Source organism: Oryza sativa, chromosome 7 (genome assembly GCF_034140825.1).
Source record: "Oryza sativa Japonica Group chromosome 7, ASM3414082v1".
NCBI lineage: Eukaryota > Viridiplantae > Streptophyta > Magnoliopsida > Poales > Poaceae > Oryza > Oryza sativa.
Window position 1 is genome coordinate 26,678,606 of NC_089041.1, and position 21,303 is coordinate 26,699,908.

General features: G+C 44.1%; 4 protein-coding genes across 5 annotated transcripts; 2 read left to right on the forward strand and 2 right to left on the reverse strand.

Moving 5' to 3' along the window:
- Positions 1–4,847: 4,847 nt before the first annotated feature.
- LOC4344034 (dirigent protein 5) lies at positions 4,848–5,897 on the reverse strand. The gene has a single exon (XM_015790649.3). The coding sequence runs from the start codon at positions 5,670–5,672 to the stop codon at positions 5,064–5,066; it is 609 nt and encodes a 202-aa protein (XP_015646135.1). The 5' UTR covers positions 5,673–5,897; the 3' UTR covers positions 4,848–5,063.
- A 6,424-nt stretch (positions 5,898–12,321) lies between these two features.
- LOC4344035 (pentatricopeptide repeat-containing protein At1g08070, chloroplastic) lies at positions 12,322–18,888 on the reverse strand. Of its 2 annotated transcripts, none has more exons than XM_015790643.3 (3): positions 16,959–18,888; positions 13,921–14,196; positions 12,322–13,741 (listed from the first exon to the last, which is right to left on the reverse strand). In XM_015790643.3, the coding sequence occupies exon 1, from the start codon at positions 18,855–18,857 to the stop codon at positions 17,034–17,036; it is 1,824 nt and encodes a 607-aa protein (XP_015646129.2). In that variant the 5' UTR covers positions 18,858–18,888; the 3' UTR covers positions 12,322–13,741; positions 13,921–14,196; positions 16,959–17,033. The 2 variants fall into 2 exon arrangements, with proteins under 2 accessions (XP_015646129.2, XP_015646127.2); XM_015790641.3 differs by having other exon boundaries at positions 13,855–14,196.
- LOC4344036 (CBL-interacting protein kinase 21-like) lies at positions 12,568–16,982 on the forward strand. The gene is made up of 13 exons (NM_001422985.1): positions 12,568–12,852; positions 12,932–12,994; positions 14,327–14,398; positions 14,502–14,609; positions 14,727–14,807; positions 14,880–14,933; positions 15,030–15,155; positions 15,242–15,451; positions 15,565–15,666; positions 15,944–16,060; positions 16,164–16,235; positions 16,349–16,423; positions 16,570–16,982. The coding sequence occupies exons 1-13, from the start codon at positions 12,703–12,705 to the stop codon at positions 16,672–16,674; spliced, it is 1,335 nt and encodes a 444-aa protein (NP_001409914.1). The 5' UTR covers positions 12,568–12,702; the 3' UTR covers positions 16,675–16,982.
- Positions 18,889–19,704: 816 nt separating the features above from the next.
- Positions 19,705–21,239, forward strand: LOC4344037 (uncharacterized). Its single transcript, XM_015790655.3, has 6 exons — positions 19,705–19,880; positions 20,112–20,204; positions 20,563–20,593; positions 20,713–20,739; positions 20,817–20,937; positions 21,022–21,239. The coding sequence occupies exons 1-6, from the start codon at positions 19,815–19,817 to the stop codon at positions 21,074–21,076; spliced, it is 393 nt and encodes a 130-aa protein (XP_015646141.1). The 5' UTR covers positions 19,705–19,814; the 3' UTR covers positions 21,077–21,239.
- The last annotated feature ends 64 nt before the right edge of the window (positions 21,240–21,303 follow it).

A 21,303-nucleotide genomic window follows, 5' to 3' on the forward strand; every position in this document is an offset into this window, starting at 1 on the left:
TTTACAAATAAATCTCTAAAAGAACTTATTCCGGGAATAGAATTTTTTTGCAACGCCAATATCGTTGGCGCAGTGATCCAACATAACGACACTAATTTCATCGCATAAATAGATCAGAGGCATAAATAGTGTGCCTTGCCCTACTACTGCCCTCAAGCAAGTTTGAAAAGACACATTTGGTTGAGCTGGTCTAACCAGAGACGTGTTCCCCACCGGATTGAGATCCTCTGCATTGAAGAGTAAAATGCAGAGGATCTATAGTATTTTTGCATTAACACATATTTTGAGCCATTGGATCTTCATTAAACGGTACAGATCAGTCCACTACAGCACAACGCTACAGTAAAAACGCTCAACGGTAAAACGGTATTACTGTTTAGAACACTGGTGTTAATGCAAATTGTTGTAGTACAAGTTCAAACAATGTTCTCTGCATTTACGGCAGAGGACCTGCATCCGTTCCCCGCCGGTTCATGATAAAGTTGTCCTGTTTAGCCGGTTCAAAGCGGTCTGGTGCATACGGTCTTTGCGCTGAACCAGACCGGGATTACTGATGAGCATTAGTTCGTATTTATCTGGTCGAACTGCTGGTTTATTCAACTATGCTTCAAACTTCAATCCTCTTAAATTTAGACCCCAATCCAAATTCGACTTCTCTTTTCGTACACATACAATTCCTCTTATAAGTTATATGGATATGTCACCACCAGATACATTGTTCTCTAGCCTTAATATTCCGTATGATCTTTGTCGACGGGGGATACCCGTAGACCGGATATAGAGGGTATCGGGGTCCGTTGGAACGATGATCTACGTAGTACGACATCAAGCAAACAAAAGACAAGGATTATACTTGTTCAGGCCCCTTGATAGGTAATAGTTCTAATCCAGTTGGTATGGGATTATATGATGGAAACCACAGATTACAAAGGGAATCACAAAACTCGATGATACCGACGAGACCGTAGTCGAGTTGGTCCGACTAAATCTCCCGGCGACTTGGCTCCTGTAGGCTCCAACTCCGTAGGCTGTGGTGGGTATGTTGACGGTAATATTCGATGCCTTAGGTCCTGCCTGGGGGGTCCCTTATATACCGCGGGCTAGTTGATCTCTATGTAGGACTCGGAGATATCGGACCCCTCACGATATGGTAAAGACCCAATCTTATCCGAGTAGGACTCCTTCCATCCGTAGATTCTGTTTCTATCACGTGATAGATTTCCTTAACGTATACGGAAATTATCCGTATGCGTGCGGGTATATCATATTGATACCTATCGTATATCCAAGGATAGAGGGTATACCTTATCCGTAACCCTGACAATCTTCTTGATCATTTGGATCTTAGGGCCTGTTTGGGTGAGTTTTAGATTCTGAGAAGCAGCTGTTTGGTAGCCAGCTTCTGAGAATCTGGAAAAGCTCTGAAACCCAGCTTCTTCAGCTTCTGGCTTCTTAGTTCATTTTTTAGAATCTGTAACTACAGATTCTCAGAAGCTGTGGACTGTTTGGGACAGCTTCTAGCAGAAGCAGCTTTTCCCAAAAGCTGCAGCTGGGACAAGCTCCCCCAAACAGGGCCTTTAACTTCTCCCAAGTCTCTCGATTCCATCATAAACATTTTGTGCAATTGATAAGGTTAACCCGAGATTTTCGAATTGAAAATCATATTAAGCATCTGTTGGCGATGCTCGTGGGCATATTAACACCAATGTTGTTGTAAAGCCATCAAGGTGGCAAGGTTAATGAGCAAAGCACAAATTAAGAAAGCGGCTTCTCCGACTGACTTTAACAACAGTTATTACATTGTTCCCATGTGTTTTTATGCTGCCAGAATATTAAAATCATGGTTGGAGAAAAATAATCGATAAGTATGGTAGAGTAGTTGCTAAAGTACGATATCTAATTAAGAAGGACACGTTAACACAATAACACTATTGGAAACAAGTGGTCATCCTGGAAAAGGAAAGTTGGAGAACAAAAAGGAGTTGGAGAAGAAGGAATAATGAGAGGTTTCTTCTTATGGAAAAGGTAAGTTGCAATGATTGTCATGGGAAGGGATTGGTCACTGGTGTATTCCACCATATTCTCTCCGCCAAAAAAAAAAATCCAATCCTAGCTACGAAACTGAACACACACGTGTCCAGGTTCATAGCTAGGATTGGATTTTTATGGGACGGATGGTGTATTTGGCAATGGCTCGACCAACATGTGACTATAATGAAGTAGAAAATAAATTTACATTCGAAGCAACAGCGAGTTGGAGACATTAAACATGATATATTGAATCTATAAGTTAATTTAATTTTAGGATATAAAAAGAAAATACATAGACCATATGTGTTGATAAAAAGTTGGTTTTAAATGTATCAATGGGATGTCTTACCTTTAATAGTTTAATAGTCCTATTACCCAAATATTAAGGATGTCGGTGACATGGGGCCGAGGGTATCATGCCTAGAGGCTTGGGCAGCCGCGGTCACCCACGTGGCCTGACCCCCTCGGGGGGGGGGGTCGGGCCCGTGGGTGACGTGGCCACCCCTTCCCCTCTCTCCCCGAGGGGTCGGACCGCTCCCGTTTCGGCCCCGAGGGCCGGGGCGCCCCGACCCCCTATGGGTTTGGCGCCACGTGTATGGGTTAGGTGAGCACAGCGGGGCTCACCTAACCGCATTTATTGCGGGTCGGACGAGCGCGTCACGCCGCATGTAATGCAGCGCAGCGCGCTCGCTTATCCGGTCCGTGACCGGGCGCAGTGTGTGACCGGTCAGATCGCGGGTTAGGTGGTGGCAGGCGGCCTGTTACACGCCTCACCCCGTCCCGTCGGATTGATGAGAGCCTCCAGGCACATGTCCCTAGCCGGAGACGGCGTGCCAGCTCCTGAAGATGGCACGTCGGTCCCGGTCAGATACATGCCAGGCTTCATCGCAACCATTGTAAGGAAGTCATTGTATGAAGAAGGGCAGACATGCAGCTTGCTAAACTGACGCGTGGTGGACGAGAGTGACCGGTCTGTCACTGGTCTGACGCCTGTCATGTCATAGGCAGACAACCACGCTCCCGTTTTGCACCTCCTTCCAGCGGAGTGGAGGTAGGTATGACCCATCCCATCGGAGGGTCATTCGAACAGCAGCCATTGCAAATCTCCGCCCATTTATGAAGGGATGACAGGGTGATCTCCGAGGTTAGACGAGCGAGGACGCCTGGCCACACTCAAGAACAAGCTGTGTTTTAGCTTCCAAGAGAAGGCGAGCCAAGTTTTGGTGAAGATAGGATGGGTCCCCACCCAAAAGAAAAGTAGGTAGAAGTGGAGCATGTGGGATCCCCTTGAGTTATAAAAGGAGGACCTTGCCACCAAAAGGGGGAGAGCCGAAGAAAAAAGGAGGAGGGACGAAGGAAGACAACGGAGAGAAGACCTGAGCTCTCTAGCTCTCCAACTCTCTGTAATTCCTTCACACACAGATCCACCAGAACACAGGAGTAGGGTATTACGCTTCTCAGCGGCCCGAACCTGTATACATCGCCCGTGTCTTGCGCGTTTTCTTCCTCGCGAACATTCCACAGACCAAGGGCTTAGAACCTCACTCAGCGCCCCCGGCCGAACTGGCAAAGGGGGGCCTGCGCGGTCTCCCGGTGAGGAGCCCCACGCTCCGTCAAAGGAGTATTCTAAACGGTAAATCTAATTGGAGAGGCATCCACATGCTAGTACTTTAGAAGTTTTGGTTGCTATTAATCTATTGAGCAAGTAAGGGAAATATTCCTATCATCTATGCTATAAAATTTTCTCTTAAATTACTCATCCGATTTAGAATCCGATTACACCGATGTGTTCGTAATAATTAAATATTTATAACAAGATCTCACATGATTATATTTTGATGAAAAATCACAAATTACTTTTATGATATGTCTAAATTAATTTTAGATTTTACTAAGTTACTTCTTAGACATATAAAAGTAAATTCAGTAAAGGCTAAAAGTAATTTACATATATTATAAAAGTAACTTATAACAAAAAGAAAGTAACTTTAATTAACAAATTATCATAATGCTCTGAGGTGTTTACTTTTATTATTATTTTTAGTTAATTCCATAATTTATGCTGATTAATTTAATTTCTAGATAGAGTCATGTTTTTATCTCTACAACGGATTTACTTCAAATGACATGCTAAAGTTACCTTCGTTTTGTCCTAAGTTACTTCTGTAATATATATATATATATATATTACTTTTAGGTTTTACTGAATTTACTTTTATATATCTAAGAAGTAACTTAGTGAAATCTAAAAGTAATTTAGACATATCATAAAAGTAATTTGTGATTTTTCATCAAAATATAATCATGTGAGATCTTGTTGTAAAAATTTAATTGTTACGAACACAACGGTGTAATCGGATTGTAGATCGGATGAGTAGTTTAAGAGAAAATTGTATTTGAAGTATAGGTGGATGATGCCTCTTATAGATGGAGTGATAGCTAGTTTAGACAAACCAGCTACCACTAGCTGTATAGTTACGTCCTATTCTAAAATATGTACGTTATACCTTTTGTGTCATAAATCTAGCCAAGGCAATACACATGGGCCGCCCCGGTAGTCATAAAATTATTGTTAGAGTCAGACTTCAAAAAAAAAAATCCAAAATGGTAGTTCTATCAATTCGCCTATTACTGATTATAAGGTAACTCAAAAGTAATTTAGAAGCTCTTAACGACTTAAAAACTAATCATGAAAGACAAACTATGATAAAAAAAATTAAAATATACTCTAAAATTAAGCTCCAAAATCAATTATTTTGTTACACGGCTGATAAACTAATGAGCAAATGATAGAGCAATACCATAAGTATATAGTATAACGAAAGAACGTACTACATCTTTATTGAACGAAAATAAAGCGGTGTATACATTGTTCACACAGAGAGTCGGAAAAAGATAAATGGGTTTGGGTTACATTTATTTGCACACTCATCGGTGCATACAGATACTGCAGGTACTCGTCATCAAGTAAATACTAATATCGAGAAACAAATTCCTTTTAAATAAACACCACATCATCGATTAATTAGTTATCAGACGTAGCATTCATAGAGTTTGATGTCCATCTGCAGCCGGAAGTAGGTGAATCCCTCGAAGGCGTCGGTGCGGAGCGTGGCGACGCCGCGGGACATGAAGAAGTCACCGGTGCCGCCCACGACGGAGATGTCCCTCATCTCGGTGTTGGGGTCGGCGCCCATGAGATTGAGCGTGCCGTGGTGCGCCGTGGAGTTGAACACGACGGTGAAGGCGAACCACGCGTCGAACACCACCTTGCCGTCGTAGAGGTAGAGCCCCTGCGCCCTCACCACCGTCTCCTCCAGCGACGGCGGCAGCGCCCTCCCCTCCGTCACCGGGTCGTTGAACACCACCATCCTGCCGAAGAAGAAGCCGGGGTTGGACACGGCGGCGCTCAGCGCCGTCGGCTTGGTGGCCGCCGCCGACGTGGAGTTGGAGGTGCTGTTGCTGTAGTCGTAGAGGATGTCGTGGAGGTAGAGCCTCATCTCCTTGCACGGCTCGTCGTAGCTCCTGACGAGCCTCCTGCCGCCGCTGCGGCCGCCATTGGCGACGCTCGCCGAGCTAAGGAGGCTGACGAGGAGGAAGATGACCGCGGCGATCAGAGATGGCTTGGACCAAGTAGCCATCTGTGTGCCTAGCTTGGCGCGTAGCTTGCAGAGTAATGCAGCTAGCTAAGTAGCTAACAAACTTAACAATTTGATTAGCCTGTGATCCATCAGCTCGAGAGAATTAATAAGCTAAACGCATGCAATTAAGACAGTACGTGTTGCTGTAGCTTAATAATTAGCTGATGTGTGGAGCTCGAGTTTGCATGCTTATTTATATATAGTGTCCTTGTGAGGAGTGGCAGACTCCGAGCTAGCTAGTTGTTGTTAGGATAGAAAGGGGAAGTAAGACGACCGAATTGTTTATTCTCAATTCCGAGTTGTTAGGATAGAAAGGGGAATCAAGTGAGACGTACGCAAAGTTAGCACTGATGCTGATCCGTCAACCGCATACGGCGCGGCTCCCCTCCCCTGCTATCGAGATCCGGCCCTCCCTCTCCCTCCTAATCCAGCCGGACGGGGAGGGCAGCGATGGTATAGATGGTCAAATGGGCCGTCCGGCCAGACACGGCTCAACCAACACGCCAGACCGGTCCAGGCTTGTCCACACGCTGCACCCCTAGCTTAGACACGCCAATAAGACTCATGCCGCATGTCGGGTCGGTTTAAAGGCACGATAGCCCATCGTATTTTTTCATAAAATAAATCTATTTTTCCTCCCTTATCTATTTGGTTGTATCTTATATGACTAGAATAAGTCTATTTTATATCCCTCTTCTCTTTGGGCAGTGCCTTATATAGCTGAGTCAAGTCTATTTGGGATCCCTCAACTATTTCTCTTTGTCATGCCGAGCCGTGCCGAGGGAGCAGCCCAGGCCGGGCCGGCACGGGCACGACCCCAGCCGTCGGGCCTCGGACCAAATGGCCATCTATAGGCCACGGGTGGAGGTGGTGGCGTTTTTTTATTTGTTGAGATTGTTTTTGCCGGCGGATGGATGTTGCGCCTATGAAAAGATTTTTTTTTTGAATGCCACCGGGGGGGAACTTCTCACCTGAATTAAAATTAAGGAAACATCAAAACTGTACAAACCATACAAGAAGAAAAGAGGAAGCATAACAGAGCGAAAGAAAAGACGAAAGAGAGAGAGAAAACAAACAAGAGAGATTACATAAGGTGGAGAGGAGAGGAGAAGGATGCAAGCCAAGACGGAAGAACCGCCTGGTCAGCCAGCTTGAAACGGTTTGCCCAAAGCTTGGCGTCGTTGACGCAGCAGCGGAGAAGACGGTTGATGGATGGTGCAAGGTGCTGGAAAACAACTTCATTACGGTGGTTCCATAAGCGCCAGCAGCACAAGAGGAAGAAGGTGCTGTTTAGTCGTTCTGGAAGGTCTCCAGACCAGTGGATGGTGTGAATCTCACTCAGGGAGGTTAGCATGTGTAGCACTTGAATCAGGCCCCAGGAAGCAGAAGCCAGGGGGCAGGCAAGGAAGATGTGATCAGTGTCTTCCGGGCAGGTATTGCATAGCTGATATGTTGGGGAGGGGATGATTGACTTCTTGTGCAGGTTGACAGCAGTAGGTAGTCTGTTCATAGAAATTAACCAACCAAAAAATTTAACTATCGGAGGGGCTGAGCTCTTCCCCAGATGAATTCCTAGGGTGGCCAAAGTTGCTGACTTTCCATGGTTTTACAATAAGGGCTTAAGTTGATATCAGGCAACTGCGGCAGCTGATTGAACTTTGTATTGTGTCTTGGTCTTGTGAGAGTGGGAAGTCTTGAAGTAGGTCTTGCAGCAGATGCAGTTGTTGTTGAGCCACTGTTGACAGCCTTGGGACAAGGGGTAAATTAAGCCCAGCGTGGAGCGCTGAACGAACCGTGAGATGAGTAGTTGTGTTGTGAGAGAATAGGGCTGGGAACTCAATCGAGAGAGGTTTATCAGTCAGCCAGACATCAAGCCAGAAGTTTGTTCGACAGCCATCACCGATTTTCATAGTGGAATGAGCTCGAAGGACCGGCAGAAGAGTGATTAGAGTGTGCCAGTGTTGTCCCAGATCGGCTGAGCCGAGAGCAGGCGCCTATGAAAAGATGTAGAGGTCATCTTCTAAAGTGATTTTTGCAGGAGGGGTTAGTGGCGAAAATCGTCTATTTTCGTAAGCCTTGAAGTGCAAACGGGGTAGAGCTCCGCATGGAAAAATTTTTCTTACCCGTTTGCAAAAAAAACAGTTTTCTAGTAATGATTTGTATTAGTTATAATAATTAGCACTTCACTTTCACTACCAGGAAGCTTAATTTAGTTTCTTTCAGTTGGAGAATATGTTTGTTACTCTGTACCCCTTGATACACATTTGTTACTTATGTATCTCTGGAACAATACGTTTGTTACTCTGTACCCATGCCATCGATCAAAATCCTACGTTCGCCACTGCTATCGCCGGTTCACAACCACCGCAAATCCGGCCTGCAGCCTTGCGACCGACGAGCGCAGCACCGTTCAAACCGGTGAACATAGTCGTCTACAAGTACTAGTTATTAGAGTTTAATCAGTCTCAAAACAGCACTGAACAATGGGATAAAGGGGCCGGCAGTAGGGGTTGTAGGCGTTTAATTTTTCAACAGCATCATTTTTTGCTTTACGAATGCCACAGATTCTAAAATCTACTAACATGACAACTCAGAAAGCTCTGTGCATCTTTATCGGACTAATTAAAAATGTGAGACATTTTGCAGAGCCTTTAGGGAATTAAGAAATAAATTGAGTTGGTGCTATATACTGCGCAGGCATTTTTTTTATGGGAAAACACAGGCTTTGCCATGTGATCCTCCGACAAGTGCGCCGTATTAGGCAACAAGCTAGCTTAGCAGCAAATGCAAGCTGGTTAATTGGTTAGGTGACCACCAATTAGGAGGAGTAGTGGCATTACTTGTTGGCTTCAATTTATAAATTCGCCTCGATTAGGTCCCTTTTTCTCTACGCGTTGCGGACAATCTCGAGCAACAAAATCGCTGAAGTATTCATGCTCGTGTTTATTTCTCGAGAACGAAAGAAGAAAAAAATAAAGACGAGGAGATTATACAAATCTCACCGAGAGGCGGATGGCACGTCTCACCACGCACACGGCCACGATCCATCTTTTTAATTTGTGGGCTACAGTTGACACGGCCCCAACTAGTAGTTCTCTATATGAATATCTTTAACAAATCCCTAACTTTACACTAATAAAAGCAGATGGAATATACTATATTCACAGGAGTTTAGTATTAGTAGTAACTGAACTGCAATATAATCTGCACTGGTTGACAGAGAGTGGATATGCTTCATGAATCGGGTGTGTAGCAGTAGTAGCGCATGTGTCTTGCGTAGCCACGCACACGTGCATCACGAGCTCCATGTGCGTCTGCCCGCTTTCTACGCCGGTACTACGTGTTTCTCGCTAGACGCCTCAACAACTCATGTTTTCTAGACGCCTCAACTGAAGCAGCTGATGCACGCGCGAGAGAGATCACCGGAGATGCAACGCAACCAACAACAACAAAAGGGGCTGTTTGGATGGTGATCGTACTTTGCCACATCAAATTTTAGCCGTGCCATAATTTTTTAGTTAGTGTTTAGTTGAGTGCTACGATTAAATCAAAGTGGCCAATAAATTATTGGCCATATTTTGAGTAGCTTTACCACAGTTATAATAAATGGAGTTATGGCAAAGTTAGTCTCCATCCAAACTGCTCCTAACATATTAAATTCGGGCTTCGTCATGATCTCATCCCATCCAACCCCGTGCTCGCCAGGAAACATGCAGTACAAACCACTTAAACCGTGAAAAGCCTGAAAATTACCATTAAATTCTGAAAATAACTTCTGAGATTTGTCCACGTCATTTAGAGTAAAAAAATATTTCTGGATTCGACCACAAGTAAAAGTTTTACTTTTAATTATGTGAACCAATCTCATACACTCATTTCTAAATCCAACTATATTTTCGGGATGTTCACTATTGTACGTGGTTTGTATCACTTCCCCCCATCCTAAAATATAAGTATTTTTTAGCATAGTGAGTCAAATATTTTTTAAAATTTTTTGACTATTAATAACAAATAAATTAAAAAGATCAATCACGTAAAATTGATGTTACTATATTTATCATTAAACAAACTATCATAATATGTAAATTTTTTTTCATTTAAAACATCTTGATTTTATAGATATTGTTGATCAAATTAGCGTATCGAAAACTACGTCGAAATTCTAAAATACTTATATTTTGTGACGGGGGGAGCAACGTAGTATATTTTTTCCATGCTCACCGGCTGCGGAGCACGGCGCGCGGGAGCACACTTGAGTCCCGCGTCTCGTCTCGGTGCCAGAATCCCCGCGCGGACGGGGCGCGACGCGGTCTCCGGTGGTGCCAGCCGCGGTGACCACATAATACTATCGCGGTCGGCTCGGCTCGGCCTGACTAGTCGATCAACGAACCCACCACACCAGCGGCCGGCAGGAATCTCTCTCTCTCTCTCTCTCTCTCTCTCTCTCTCTCTCTGTATGTGGTGTGGTGGTGGTTAATTAACTGTTCAGTCAGGGGCAGCACAGCCACAGGTTGCTGTAGTATCTATCACAGGATCGCCATCACGACACAATTAAGACACTGATCAAGTGACTGCAGATGGATCAAGTGCATATACAAGACGCGAGCGATGGGATCCATCCATCGAGCCCACTGTGGGCACAGGCGACGGCGATTGGTTAATTGATTTTCTACTGCTGTCGTCCGATCCAATGATTCTGGTTGGAGTACTAATTAATTGACTGCTAGTACGTTCTGTAGATGATCATGTGGTGTTTGGAGCCATCTAACAGTCCACGATCCAGCTGATTCTTGGAAGGGTGTTTCCTTTGTTTATACTGGTTGTTGTACCAAATGGTTTTTTTTAACTGCATGCTACCTCCCGCCCCCGGGTAACTATCAATCATTCGTTGATACTACAAGTGAAGTGAGTGGCTAGAAGCTAAAATGAAAAAAAAAAGAAAAACAGTGCCCTTTTGGCTATACAATACAAGAAAAAACATTTTTATGCGACTTTTGAAAGAGATTTGGGAGCGTGAGACGAAATGGCCTCTCGATCGGAACTGACGAGTAGAATCGGAGTCAACTCATCGCCCATAAGACTTTTCTACCGGGCGATTTGACCAGGTATTGAAAAACTTGACAACACGCCAGTGGAAAATCAAACGAGCTCACACACAGAGTAAAATTCAAAGATCAAAATTTCAACTTTCCCTTAATTTCCACATCCTTGATAAGCCCACATTAAAAAAAAAGGAAAAACATAACAAGTTAAACACGCAGTTAACCACAAATAACGAGAAACTCAAACACGCAGGATTTTTCACATTTTGGTCCTTTTAAAAAACTTATTTCGCAAATAGACCCCTGAAAAAATTTATCCCAAAAATGGTCCTTTTTAGGGCGCCAGAGTGGCTGGCGCCGTCATCCAACGGGACGGCGCCAGCCTGCCACCGTGGCGCATGCGAACCGACGTGGCAGGAGGAGGGCGCCAGCCATACTGGCGCCGCCCCAGGGAGGAGGGCGCTAGCATGGCTGGCGCCGTCGCCTCCATTCCTGTTTCTCTGTATGGAGTTGCAACGGTGTCATTTTTATTTTATTTTTTTGGATTTTTTTTTCACACTCAAGATCACGATACAACCAACCACAAAAAAAATTAAACTCGAACTACCACTTAGCTAAGTCTGAAAATAGTTAGCATACCACTTAGTCTACTTTGCACCTTCACTAAAATTAGACCATAATTCATTTAGTAAAACCCTTTGATTAGCATGTTAAATATAATGCACTTTACCACTATATGAAATTACTTAATCTAATTCAAAATATAACCACATGAAATGACATATATAAGTTAAACAGTACATAGAGATGCAATTTTTTTATTTTTATTTCATTTTTTTGATATTTTTTTCACACTTAGGAGAACATAGGAACCAACCGTATAAAAAATAAACTCAAACGGACAAAATATGTGACTTGTAGAATTTTCCAAAACTCTACCGAAACGGACAAAATATGTCATCTATTAAAATAGGCGTAACTTTCTCATACGGACTCGGAATCAGGCAAATAATATATGCACGAACATCTACAGAAAAAGTTACATCCGATTCTCCCCAGCTTTGCGGGTTCAGCGATATTAAAACCTCCAAATTCCGCTTGCAAGATTGTGTTTTCGAGGAGAGAAGTTTTTTGGTAGAGCTTTGGAAAATTCCACATGCCACATATTTCGTCCGTTTGAGTTTATTTTTTATATGGTTGGTTCGTGTGAGTTCCTAAGTGTGAAAAAAATATCAAAAAAAATAAAATAAAAATAAAAAAGTTGCACATCTCTCCTTTGCACTAGTTTGGAGAGAGAGGAGAGGAGAGGAAAAATTCTATAGGTCACATATTACGTCCATTTGAGTTCAATTTTTCTATGGTTGGTTCTTGTGTGTCCCTAAGCGTGAAAAAAATATCAAACAAATAAAACAAAAAAAAATTTTTTTGGGGGGGGGGGGGGGGGCGCCCGCCACTCGGGCGCACTCCCCCTAGCCACCTCAGCATCGCCCCGCCACATCGGCAGGGGGACGACGCCAGAGAGGCTGGCGCCGTCCTGTTGGACGACGGCGCCAGCCACTCTGGCGTCCTAAAAAGGACCATTTTTGGGATAAGTTTTTCTATGGATCTATTTGCAAAATAAGTTTTTTAAAAGGACAAAAATGTGAAAAATCCAGCTCAAACACGCATACGAAAGCAAAAGACATACTCCTACACAACAGCAACAAAAATTAAAAAAAAAACTTTCAAAAAAAAAAGAGAAAGGAATGCAAAAGACAAGTATGAATCCGGTCACCGACCCGGTCGCGGCTGCAACGGGAAGAGTCGCCATTCGGCAACTCCCAATAAAAACCCAGCCGAATTCCCAAAGTCTCACGCCCTTCCTCCAACTCCCCCCAAAGCCGCCACCAAACCTTCTCTTCTCCTCTCCTCTCGCGAGTGTCGAACTCCGCCACCGCGCGCGCGCGCGCCGGAGACGGCGGCCCTCCCATCCGCGGCGGGCGCCGGCAATGCGGATGGGGAAGTACGAGATGGGGCGGGCGCTGGGAGAGGGGCACTTCGGCAAGGTGAAGCTGGCGCGCCACGCCGACACCGGCGCCGCCTTCGCCATCAAGATCCTCGACCGCCAACGCATCCTCGCCATGAAGATCGACGAACAGGTGAATTAACCTTGATTGATTGCTCATCCGGGTTCCTGTTCCTTTGCTTGGCCGGCTGGTTAATTAATTTCTTGCTCAGATAAAGAGGGAGATCGCCACGTTGAAGCTGCTCAAGCACCCCAATGTCGTCCGCCTCCACGAGGTGAGCTTCGCAACCCACAGAGTTTCAGCAGAAATCCTTTCTTTTGTGTTTTTTTTACTCTCTTGCTTTCTTCCTCTTGCTGTTCAACGCCTCTTGCGCCATTGATGTTGCCGTCTGAACTCCTCTCCGGCTGCGATATAGCACTAATTTTTTTTTTAACTTGGCTGCTAATACCTCTCTTTGGATAACTCTCCCCCTTGTGTGCAGTAGAATAATTGTCCTTTTTACTGTTTCTTGACCTGGACATCTGCATAAACAATTGAGCACACGAAATGACCACCCAATATGTTTTTTTCCTGCTCATGGAAGTAGTAGGACAAGGCAAAGGGTCTTTCAGTTTCAGCAAGCAATATTATTTCCCTTTCCTTTTACTGCGCTCTTGCTTCTCGGAGTATTTTAGTCGGGTGATGATGCGCCCGTGCAGACTTGGGTTTATCAGATTCCCCTGCAGCAAAAACAAACTTGGGTTGTCACGTCAAACCCTGCGAATCTCATCACGGAGAATCGCCCACTGGAGCATTGGAATACTTGCTGATGAGATCATGTGGCTATTAGGAGCAAGGTTCATGTGCCATCTGAGCCGTACAATCTGATGATCCGATGGCCGTCGTTGCTCTACATGCTCTGAAGCCTGCCTGGTTAAGACCCAATCCAGAAGCCACCAAAAGAGCTTTCTGACGAGGTTGGCCGACATCACCCAATAATCAGAGCGATCTTTTACTAGTCACTTTTAGGCAACTTTCAGTCCTGCAAGGCAGAGAAAACACAGAAAGGCTGCACGACATGAGCCCACCACAGCAATACGTCATCATATCTATAATGCAATTCAGAAGGGAAAGTGTTAAACGTGGTTTTGGTACCATTTTTGTAAGTGTTAGGTTCACCGAATGATTGCATTAGTGGATAAATGTCCGTGAGAGGCTTACTTCTTGCAAGCGGAAGATTAGAAAATGGAGCTCCTGACTCTAAAGCAAAAACATATGCGCACCAGTGTGACTGCCCAATGATTTGGTACTGCCCAATGATTTAGTAGAGAGAGAGAGAGAGAGAGAGAGAGAGATGTTGCGGCTGTTGATCAGATCTCTGCCTCCCGATTGTTCATTAAACCTTGTTTCTGTAGGAGATGCAATTGACATCAAGAATTAGCTGGGGCTAAATTCCTCCAGTGAAAACCTTCCCCCTATCCGTCCAAACCTGATTCCCTGAAACATGGAATTAATCTTTTTATTGTTGCAGTTTCAGAAATGTCAAAAAGAAACTACTTTTCAGTTGTACACATCCACATTTTGTCCTTGGGAAGCCTGAGATAGATTACTGGTTTTTCCCCTGCAGGTTTCAGCTAGCAAAACCAAGATATACATGGTTCTTGAATATGTAAATGGAGGAGAGCTATTCGACAAAATTGTAAGGATTTTGCTTCTCATTTTAAGCATGCATTAATGAATCAAAAACAACTGATTGTGATTAGGGTTTTACACAACTCTAACAATCTGTTGATGCATGACAGGCATTAAAGGGTAAGTTGTCAGAGAAGGAAGGAAGAAAACTCTTCCAGCAGCTGATGGATGCTGTAAGCTATTGCCATGAGAAGGGAGTTTATCATAGGGACCTTAAGGTGACTACACAGTATCACTGATCTATCTTTTTCATATTTTAATTGTAAGCAAGAAAATAAGGACTGATCCAAATGGAACACACGATTAACATATGCTATTTTCTGTGTCTTCTGTAGCCGGAGAATGTCCTAGTTGATGCAAAAGGAAACATAAAGGTTTCGGATTTTGGACTAAGTGCCCTTCCACAAAATCAACGGGTATGGAATTTTCTCTTACATCAAATCAGCTGAATAAATTCGTTGGTGTCTAAAATAAGGCTCCAATTTCAGAAAGATGGATTGTTGCATACCACATGTGGCAGCCCTAACTACATCGCCCCTGAGGTAAGAATTAAGCATTCTTAAACTGAACCTATTATTGTTTCACGGTCTTTAGTTTAGTGCATATGGAGGATGTAGTTCTGACAGAGGTATATACAGGTCCTTCTCAACAGAGGTTATGATGGCTCTTTGTCCGACATATGGTCTTGTGGGGTTATCCTATATGTCATGCTTACAGGGAATCTTCCATTTGATGACCAAAATACGGTTGTCCTTTATCAGAAGGTATAAAGCAAGGAATCAAAGATTACCTCAGCAAAAATTTGGCTAATTTTATTTGGCTCAATATCTCAATTTAATTTTGTATCCAGATTCTGAAGGGGGATGCTCGTATTCCTAAATGGCTTTCCCCAGGTGCCCAAGATATACTGCGAAAAATCTTGGATCCTAACCCAATTACACGCTTAGATATAACTGGAATAAGGGCACATGAGTGGTTCAGGCAAGATTATACTCCTGCTATGCCTTTCGATGATGATGACGACAACAATATCAGTGATGGCAACCTACATATGACTGAGGTAACCCAACGTTAGGTGTACTTTTTGTTTGCCATATAATCCATTGCTTTAACTGAATGGTATAGATTGAACTCAATCTGTGTTCTCTCTCGCTTTTTTTTTTCATGGTGAAGAATCAAGATATTGAAACCAGCCCAGCAATCAGCCAAATCAATGCATTCCAGCTCATTGGGATGTCCTCATGCCTTGATCTATCTGGATTTTTTGAGAAAGAAGTAAGTTTGATCTTTCTTTCTTGACCCTATTTGCTAATTCCTTAACTAACACCTACATTAAATCCTAGCCTGCTAGCCAAAACAGACACACCCAAAGGTCAAGTAGGCCGTAAATGGAAGGGTCCCATGTGAACTCATCAGACCATAAATCATGAAATAATAAGTTAGTGACCAGCAATTTGACAAAGCCATGGATTGTTGTCTTATATATCCGATGTCCCTACTGAGACCTCTGCTACGTTAATGCCCTTAACTCAGACATGTGACTTTGTTACAGGATGTTTCTGAAAGGAAAATCAGATTTGTATCAAATTATTCCCCTACTTCTCTATTTGAGAAGATTGAGAGCACTGTCACAGAAAAGGGTTTCCAGGTACAGAAGAACAGTGGCAAGGTTAGTGACCTCAGATGTATCTACCTGTAATATTAATATGAGCTATACTTACACTGCTCATGCATAGATGTTAAACTGAAACTTATGCTATCATGTACTACAGCTAAAAGTGATCCAAGTTTGTAAAGAACCAGCAAATCCAAGAGGACATGGAAATTTATTGATTTCTGCTGAGGTACTTCTATCACATTGAACATCCATAGCAATAAATAATCAATAGTGTGCAATGTGCCAATGTGTTTCTGTTAAACATCCATGATTCTTAATATTGATGTACTGCGTTTTCAGGTGTTTGAGATCAATGAATCTCTTTATGTTGTTGAGCTAAAAAGGTCATCTGGGGATTGTTCCCTTTACAGACAGGTATTTCTCCCTCCCTTGCTGAATCAGTATTTTAATTCATTTTCTGATGGAAAATTTAAACTAAATTATTTTGTCCTAGAGCATTGTTCTTACTTCTCAAACTTCCAATATGCAATTTAACATATATGGTATTGTTTATGTTGCAGCTATGTGCGTCACTTTCTGAAGACTTGGGCATATGCAAAAGGCAACAGCTTTTGAAGAAAGATTCTATGAGACAAGACCTTTGTCGATATAACAGTAGCTTTTGATAAAAGGGTCTCTCTAGCTTTTAGTTGTGAAGGCTCTAGCATTTTTAACAAGAGCCCCCAATACAACGACGTATGACACAGTTTTGTAAAATTAAACTGTAAATACAAAACAATCCAATTGTACACCGAAAAGAGTATACCGATCATCCAAGTATTTCCTTTAGGAGTTCATTAGTTTGTGTTCTTTTTGCCTTTACTGGTAAATCGCTACCTCCTGGGCAAATTGGCTACTGACAGTGTATAAAAGTATGATGTAGACAATCTAAGTGTACATAAATAGTTACCTCATCTTGTGTTCCTTTGAAGTTATGTGTTGAATGTGTAAGTTTGTGTCTTGTTTTGGTAAAAGCATGTTAAGTTCACCAGTAATCCTTGCATGAGCACTGCCCTTCACTGAAATGATGGAAACGGTTCCGGTCTCTAACAATCAACTTGCGATCATACACCAAGGAGATCAACTTCATAGCTGAATGGCAATCTTCACAAGCTCTAAGATTCTTCGTTATTCGAATAGTTGACCTCGCAGGGGTAGTTAGCAGCGCAAAAGCAATGGCCAGCTTCTCACTATGTTCAGCCAAGGAGCGTTCCTTAGATTGCTCATCAATATCTTGCAATACCAAACCTGTCATAGGCTTATAACCTGCTTGTTTTAACCGATCCATCATCTCTTCCAACACTCTGTAGATCTCCTTGGACCTTGGATGCAATCTATCACCAGAGACAAACTCATGAATCTTTTCATCCCATTCAATTGAACTTCTTCCAGGAATCCTCTGAATATTGTCCCTTCTAATCGTCTTCCTCATTTCTGCAACACCTTCCCAAGAGTTTGCCTGTGCATATATATTTGACAATAGCACATAGTGTCCATCACCAAGAGGATCCAGAACTCGCAGTTTGGCCATGGCTTCCTCTGCAATCTCCACATTCTTATGGATGCGACAGGCCCCAAGTAGTGCTCTCCAGATAATTGTGTCGGGTTCGAATGTCATGCTCCTGATGAGTTGTCTTGCCTCCTCAACATGGCCTGAACGCCCCAGAAGATCAACCATACATCCATAGTGCTCAACTGTTGGCTCTATACCATGAACTTCATTCATTGATCTAAAATACTTCTTGCCTTCGCTCACAAGGCCAACATGAGTACACGCGATAAGAACACCGACGAAGGTGACCCCATTCGGTTTCATCCCTTCAGATATCATCTTCGAGAACAAGCTGAGCGACTCATGGCCAAGCCCGTGATTGGCCAGTCCGATAATCATTGAACTCCAAGTTTGCACATCCTTCTCTGGCATTCTGTCGAACACTCTCTGTGCACTCTCAATGTCACCACACTTGGCATACATGTCGATCAGAGCAGTGCCAAGCTTCAAGTCCAGCTCTATCCTGTTGCTCTCCACGAAGCGGTGTACCTCTGCACCAACGGCCAGCGCTCCCAAATCACTGCACGCCGAGACCACGCTCACCAAGGTAATGCAGTCCGGGATGATGCTGGCGGCGTGCATCTCCCGCCACAGCTCCAGCGCTTCCTTGGATCGCCGGCTCTTAGCGTAAGCGGAGATCATCGAGCTCCAGGAGAAGGCATCCCTGTCCTCCGTCCCGTCGAATATCTCCCTCGCCAAGCCGACCTCCCCTCTCATGGCGTACCCATGGATCATCGTGTTCCAGGACACCAAGTCCCTCATCGGCATTCCGTCGAACACCTTCCTGGCCTCCGCGACCTCGGAGCGCGAGACGTACGCAGCGAGCATGACGTTGCAGAGGAACACGTCGCGCAGGGGCGCCTCGTCGAAGGCGTCCCGCGCGAGGTCGACGCGCCCCGCCTTGGCGTACATCTCGACGAGCGCGGTGCGGACGAAGAGGTCGGCGGCGGCGAACCCCGACCTGAGCGCGCGCGCGTGGAGCGCGGCGCCGACGGACACGGGCGCCGCCGCGGACCCGCACGCCTGGAGCGCGACGGAGAGCGAGAAGGAGGTGGCGAGGAGCCGCGGCGCGCGCGGGAGGAGCCCGGCGAGGAGGCGGAGGGACTGCAGCGGGAGGCTCGCGCGGAGGTAGGCGCGCATCACGCCGGTGGCGTAGAGCACGTCCGGCCTCGCCGACTTCTCGAGGCGCGCGTGCACTGCCTGCTGCTCCGGCAACGCCGCCGTCGCCGCCGCCGCCGCTCCCCGCTTGCCGCGCATCGAGTCGAGAGAGAGGGAGATCCCCCCCTAGTTTGTACATGGCGTTTTAAAAAAACATCAAAATATTTGAAAATTTTAATAAGATAAAACAATATGATATATAATTCCACGAACATACAAGTTCGAATTCGGTTTATATAATTAAAAACAAATATGATAAATTTGATTGTTATATTTATTGTCAAATTTATATTTTTATACTTATATATAAATTAAATTTGAACATACATATTTGTGGAGTGATATATTACATATTGATCTATTTTATTATTTTATAAAAACGAGGAAAATTGCTATGCACACAACATGTACAACTAAAATTGATTAACGGTTGTAAACGGTTGCAATGCATATGAACATATTCTTTTTTATTGATCTATGTTGTACTCCTTCCGTTTAAAAAAATCCAACCTCCTACTACGATGTAAAATATTTTATCTATGTCCAGATTCGTTGTCACATCCTAGTACTTGTTTTTTTACGAAGGGAGTACGTCTTTAGTTGTACTCGAAAAGGAGAGGAGAGGGCTTTAGCAGGAGCTAAGCAGTTGCGTGAGTTAATCCCGCACTCTGTATAATGTACAGCTATAGTGGTTCTTCGTTTTCCTTTTATCTCTAGGGATTTGTATTTTCTCATACTCTATCCAATGAAAAGGCACTCCGTTCAAAAAAAAAAAAAGAGAGGAGAGTTTCCCGGAGAGAGAGAAAGGGGAGGCAAATTGCTCGGGAAAAGTCGGGTGCTTCTCGGCCGCCAGATCGGCGGAAGCGATATCCGACGGGTATAACGCCGCCACGTAGTCATCCGCACGAGGCAAATACGTGGAGCGGCCTCGGCTGCTGCTTCTTCCATTCGCTTTCGCCTACCCGCCGCCGCGACACGGAATTTCAGGCGGCGCCGCTCGCCGGAGAAGTGGTCGGCCCCCGTCGAGAGGGAGGGTTAGACAGGGAGAAGGAGAGGATGAGGAGCAGCGAGGCCATGGAGCTCCTGGGCCTCCCAGCGCACACCCGCCCGTCGCCTTCCGAGGTATTCATCTTCTCGATTCCCTCTCTCGCCGCTCCACCGACGAATCTCCAAATCCGATGCTTCTTCCTGGGGGTTGGTACGGCCTTGATTAGGTAGCTCTTGCTCGGAAGAAGCGATTTTAGAGCTGGATTTTGGCGGGACGGGGTGCCAATTTGAGAACCTGATTGCTATGCGGTTGGGAGTTCTTTGAGTTTGTGGTGGTGTTCTGAACCTCTGAAGCTTTTGATTCAGGTTAAGGCTGCGTATAGGAGAATGGTGATGGAATCGCATCCTGATCGTGTCCCGACGCATCAGAAGTCTCAAGCCGAGTCAAAATTCAAGCAGGTCAGGTACAGATTGATCTCTGATCATTGTGGAAAACTCCTAGGCCATCATGTTTTTCGGTTTCATGGTGACGGTGTGCTTCAAGCATGAACTTTATGATATGTGCTTTCCACAATCAAATGGCCGATGTATGCTTGTTTTTGTATCACTAGCTTTCCAGGACTTATCATAAACATGTATGTATATGGCTTTGCAATACTGCACGCGGAAGAATTTTTCATGTCTGCATGATAATTAGCAATACTAATCCGTTTCCAGTTGGATGAATCTGAATGCGGATTTACCAAATGAGCATTCCGTACACTTTCTGAAGTTGATAAAGTGTGAGTTTTAACGTTTCGTGCTTCTGTTTTTTCAGATATCAGAAGCATATTCTTGTTTGAAGGATGGTATGTCACATTTCTGCTCATCTAAATAATCAACGCAAACTCATTCCCTTTACCTATATTGCTACTCACTCAATCGCTTACCAATGAGATTTTTTTTTCTTTGTTGTCGCTGTTTTCAGGAAGAAGATATGGGAGTAGGATGGAAGGTAACAAAATCAATTTCATGAACACAAAATTTGCTGTTCTTTGTGGTAGCTAATGAGATTCATCATCATACATGCAGTACATGTGATGAGGTCTGGTGTTCCGACGGGATTTGGACGATCAAATAAGACATTGGTTAAAGCCCCTTTTCTACTCATAATTTTTGCAGCGGTTTCATTGGGTGGATTCAGCGCTTCAAGGTAATTCAAAGATCCCAGAGTTTGCCCTCTCCATTCTGTTTTTATTTCTGAATTGATTGAGGAATCAACTTTGGTTTTTTGAAGAGCATACCAGCGGCAGAAAGCAATGTGTTCCTCTCAGAATCCATTTCTTCCATAGAGCAAGGCAATTGTAGCATTTCCCTATTGACAAGCGGAGCAGAGTTATGTGTACATTGTAAAACAATCATGCTGGGAACAGAAGCACCAAATGCAAGTCCCATGTACATTGTAAACAATCATCAAGTTTGTGAATAAAAGCATGAGTTGCTCTTTGTGGTTTACCATGATAGGGTGCTATTATTTTTCTGCCTGTGCCAAGACAGTTCGTGCTATAAAACATGAACA

Bases quoted from the DNA above. Each gene is read 5' to 3' on its own strand.
- LOC4344034 (XM_015790649.3), bottom strand. From the start codon at position 5,672: ATGGCTACTTGGTCCAAGCCATCTCTGATCGCCGCGGTCATCTTCCTC.
- LOC4344036 (NM_001422985.1), top strand. From the start codon at position 12,703: ATGCGGATGGGGAAGTACGAGATGGGGCGGGCGCTGGGAGAGGGGCAC. The intron at 15,156-15,241 runs GTATAAAGCAAG...TTTTGTATCCAG, and splicing joins CGGTTGTCCTTTATCAGAAG to ATTCTGAAGGGGGATGCTCG. The intron at 16,424-16,569 runs GTATTTCTCCCT...TTTATGTTGCAG, and splicing joins ATTGTTCCCTTTACAGACAG to CTATGTGCGTCACTTTCTGA.
- LOC4344035 (XM_015790643.3), bottom strand. From the start codon at position 18,857: ATGCGCGGCAAGCGGGGAGCGGCGGCGGCGGCGACGGCGGCGTTGCCG.
- LOC4344037 (XM_015790655.3), top strand. From the start codon at position 19,815: ATGAGGAGCAGCGAGGCCATGGAGCTCCTGGGCCTCCCAGCGCACACC. The intron at 19,881-20,111 runs GTATTCATCTTC...CTTTTGATTCAG, and splicing joins CCCGCCCGTCGCCTTCCGAG to GTTAAGGCTGCGTATAGGAG. The intron at 20,740-20,816 runs GTAACAAAATCA...TCATACATGCAG, and splicing joins ATATGGGAGTAGGATGGAAG to TACATGTGATGAGGTCTGGT.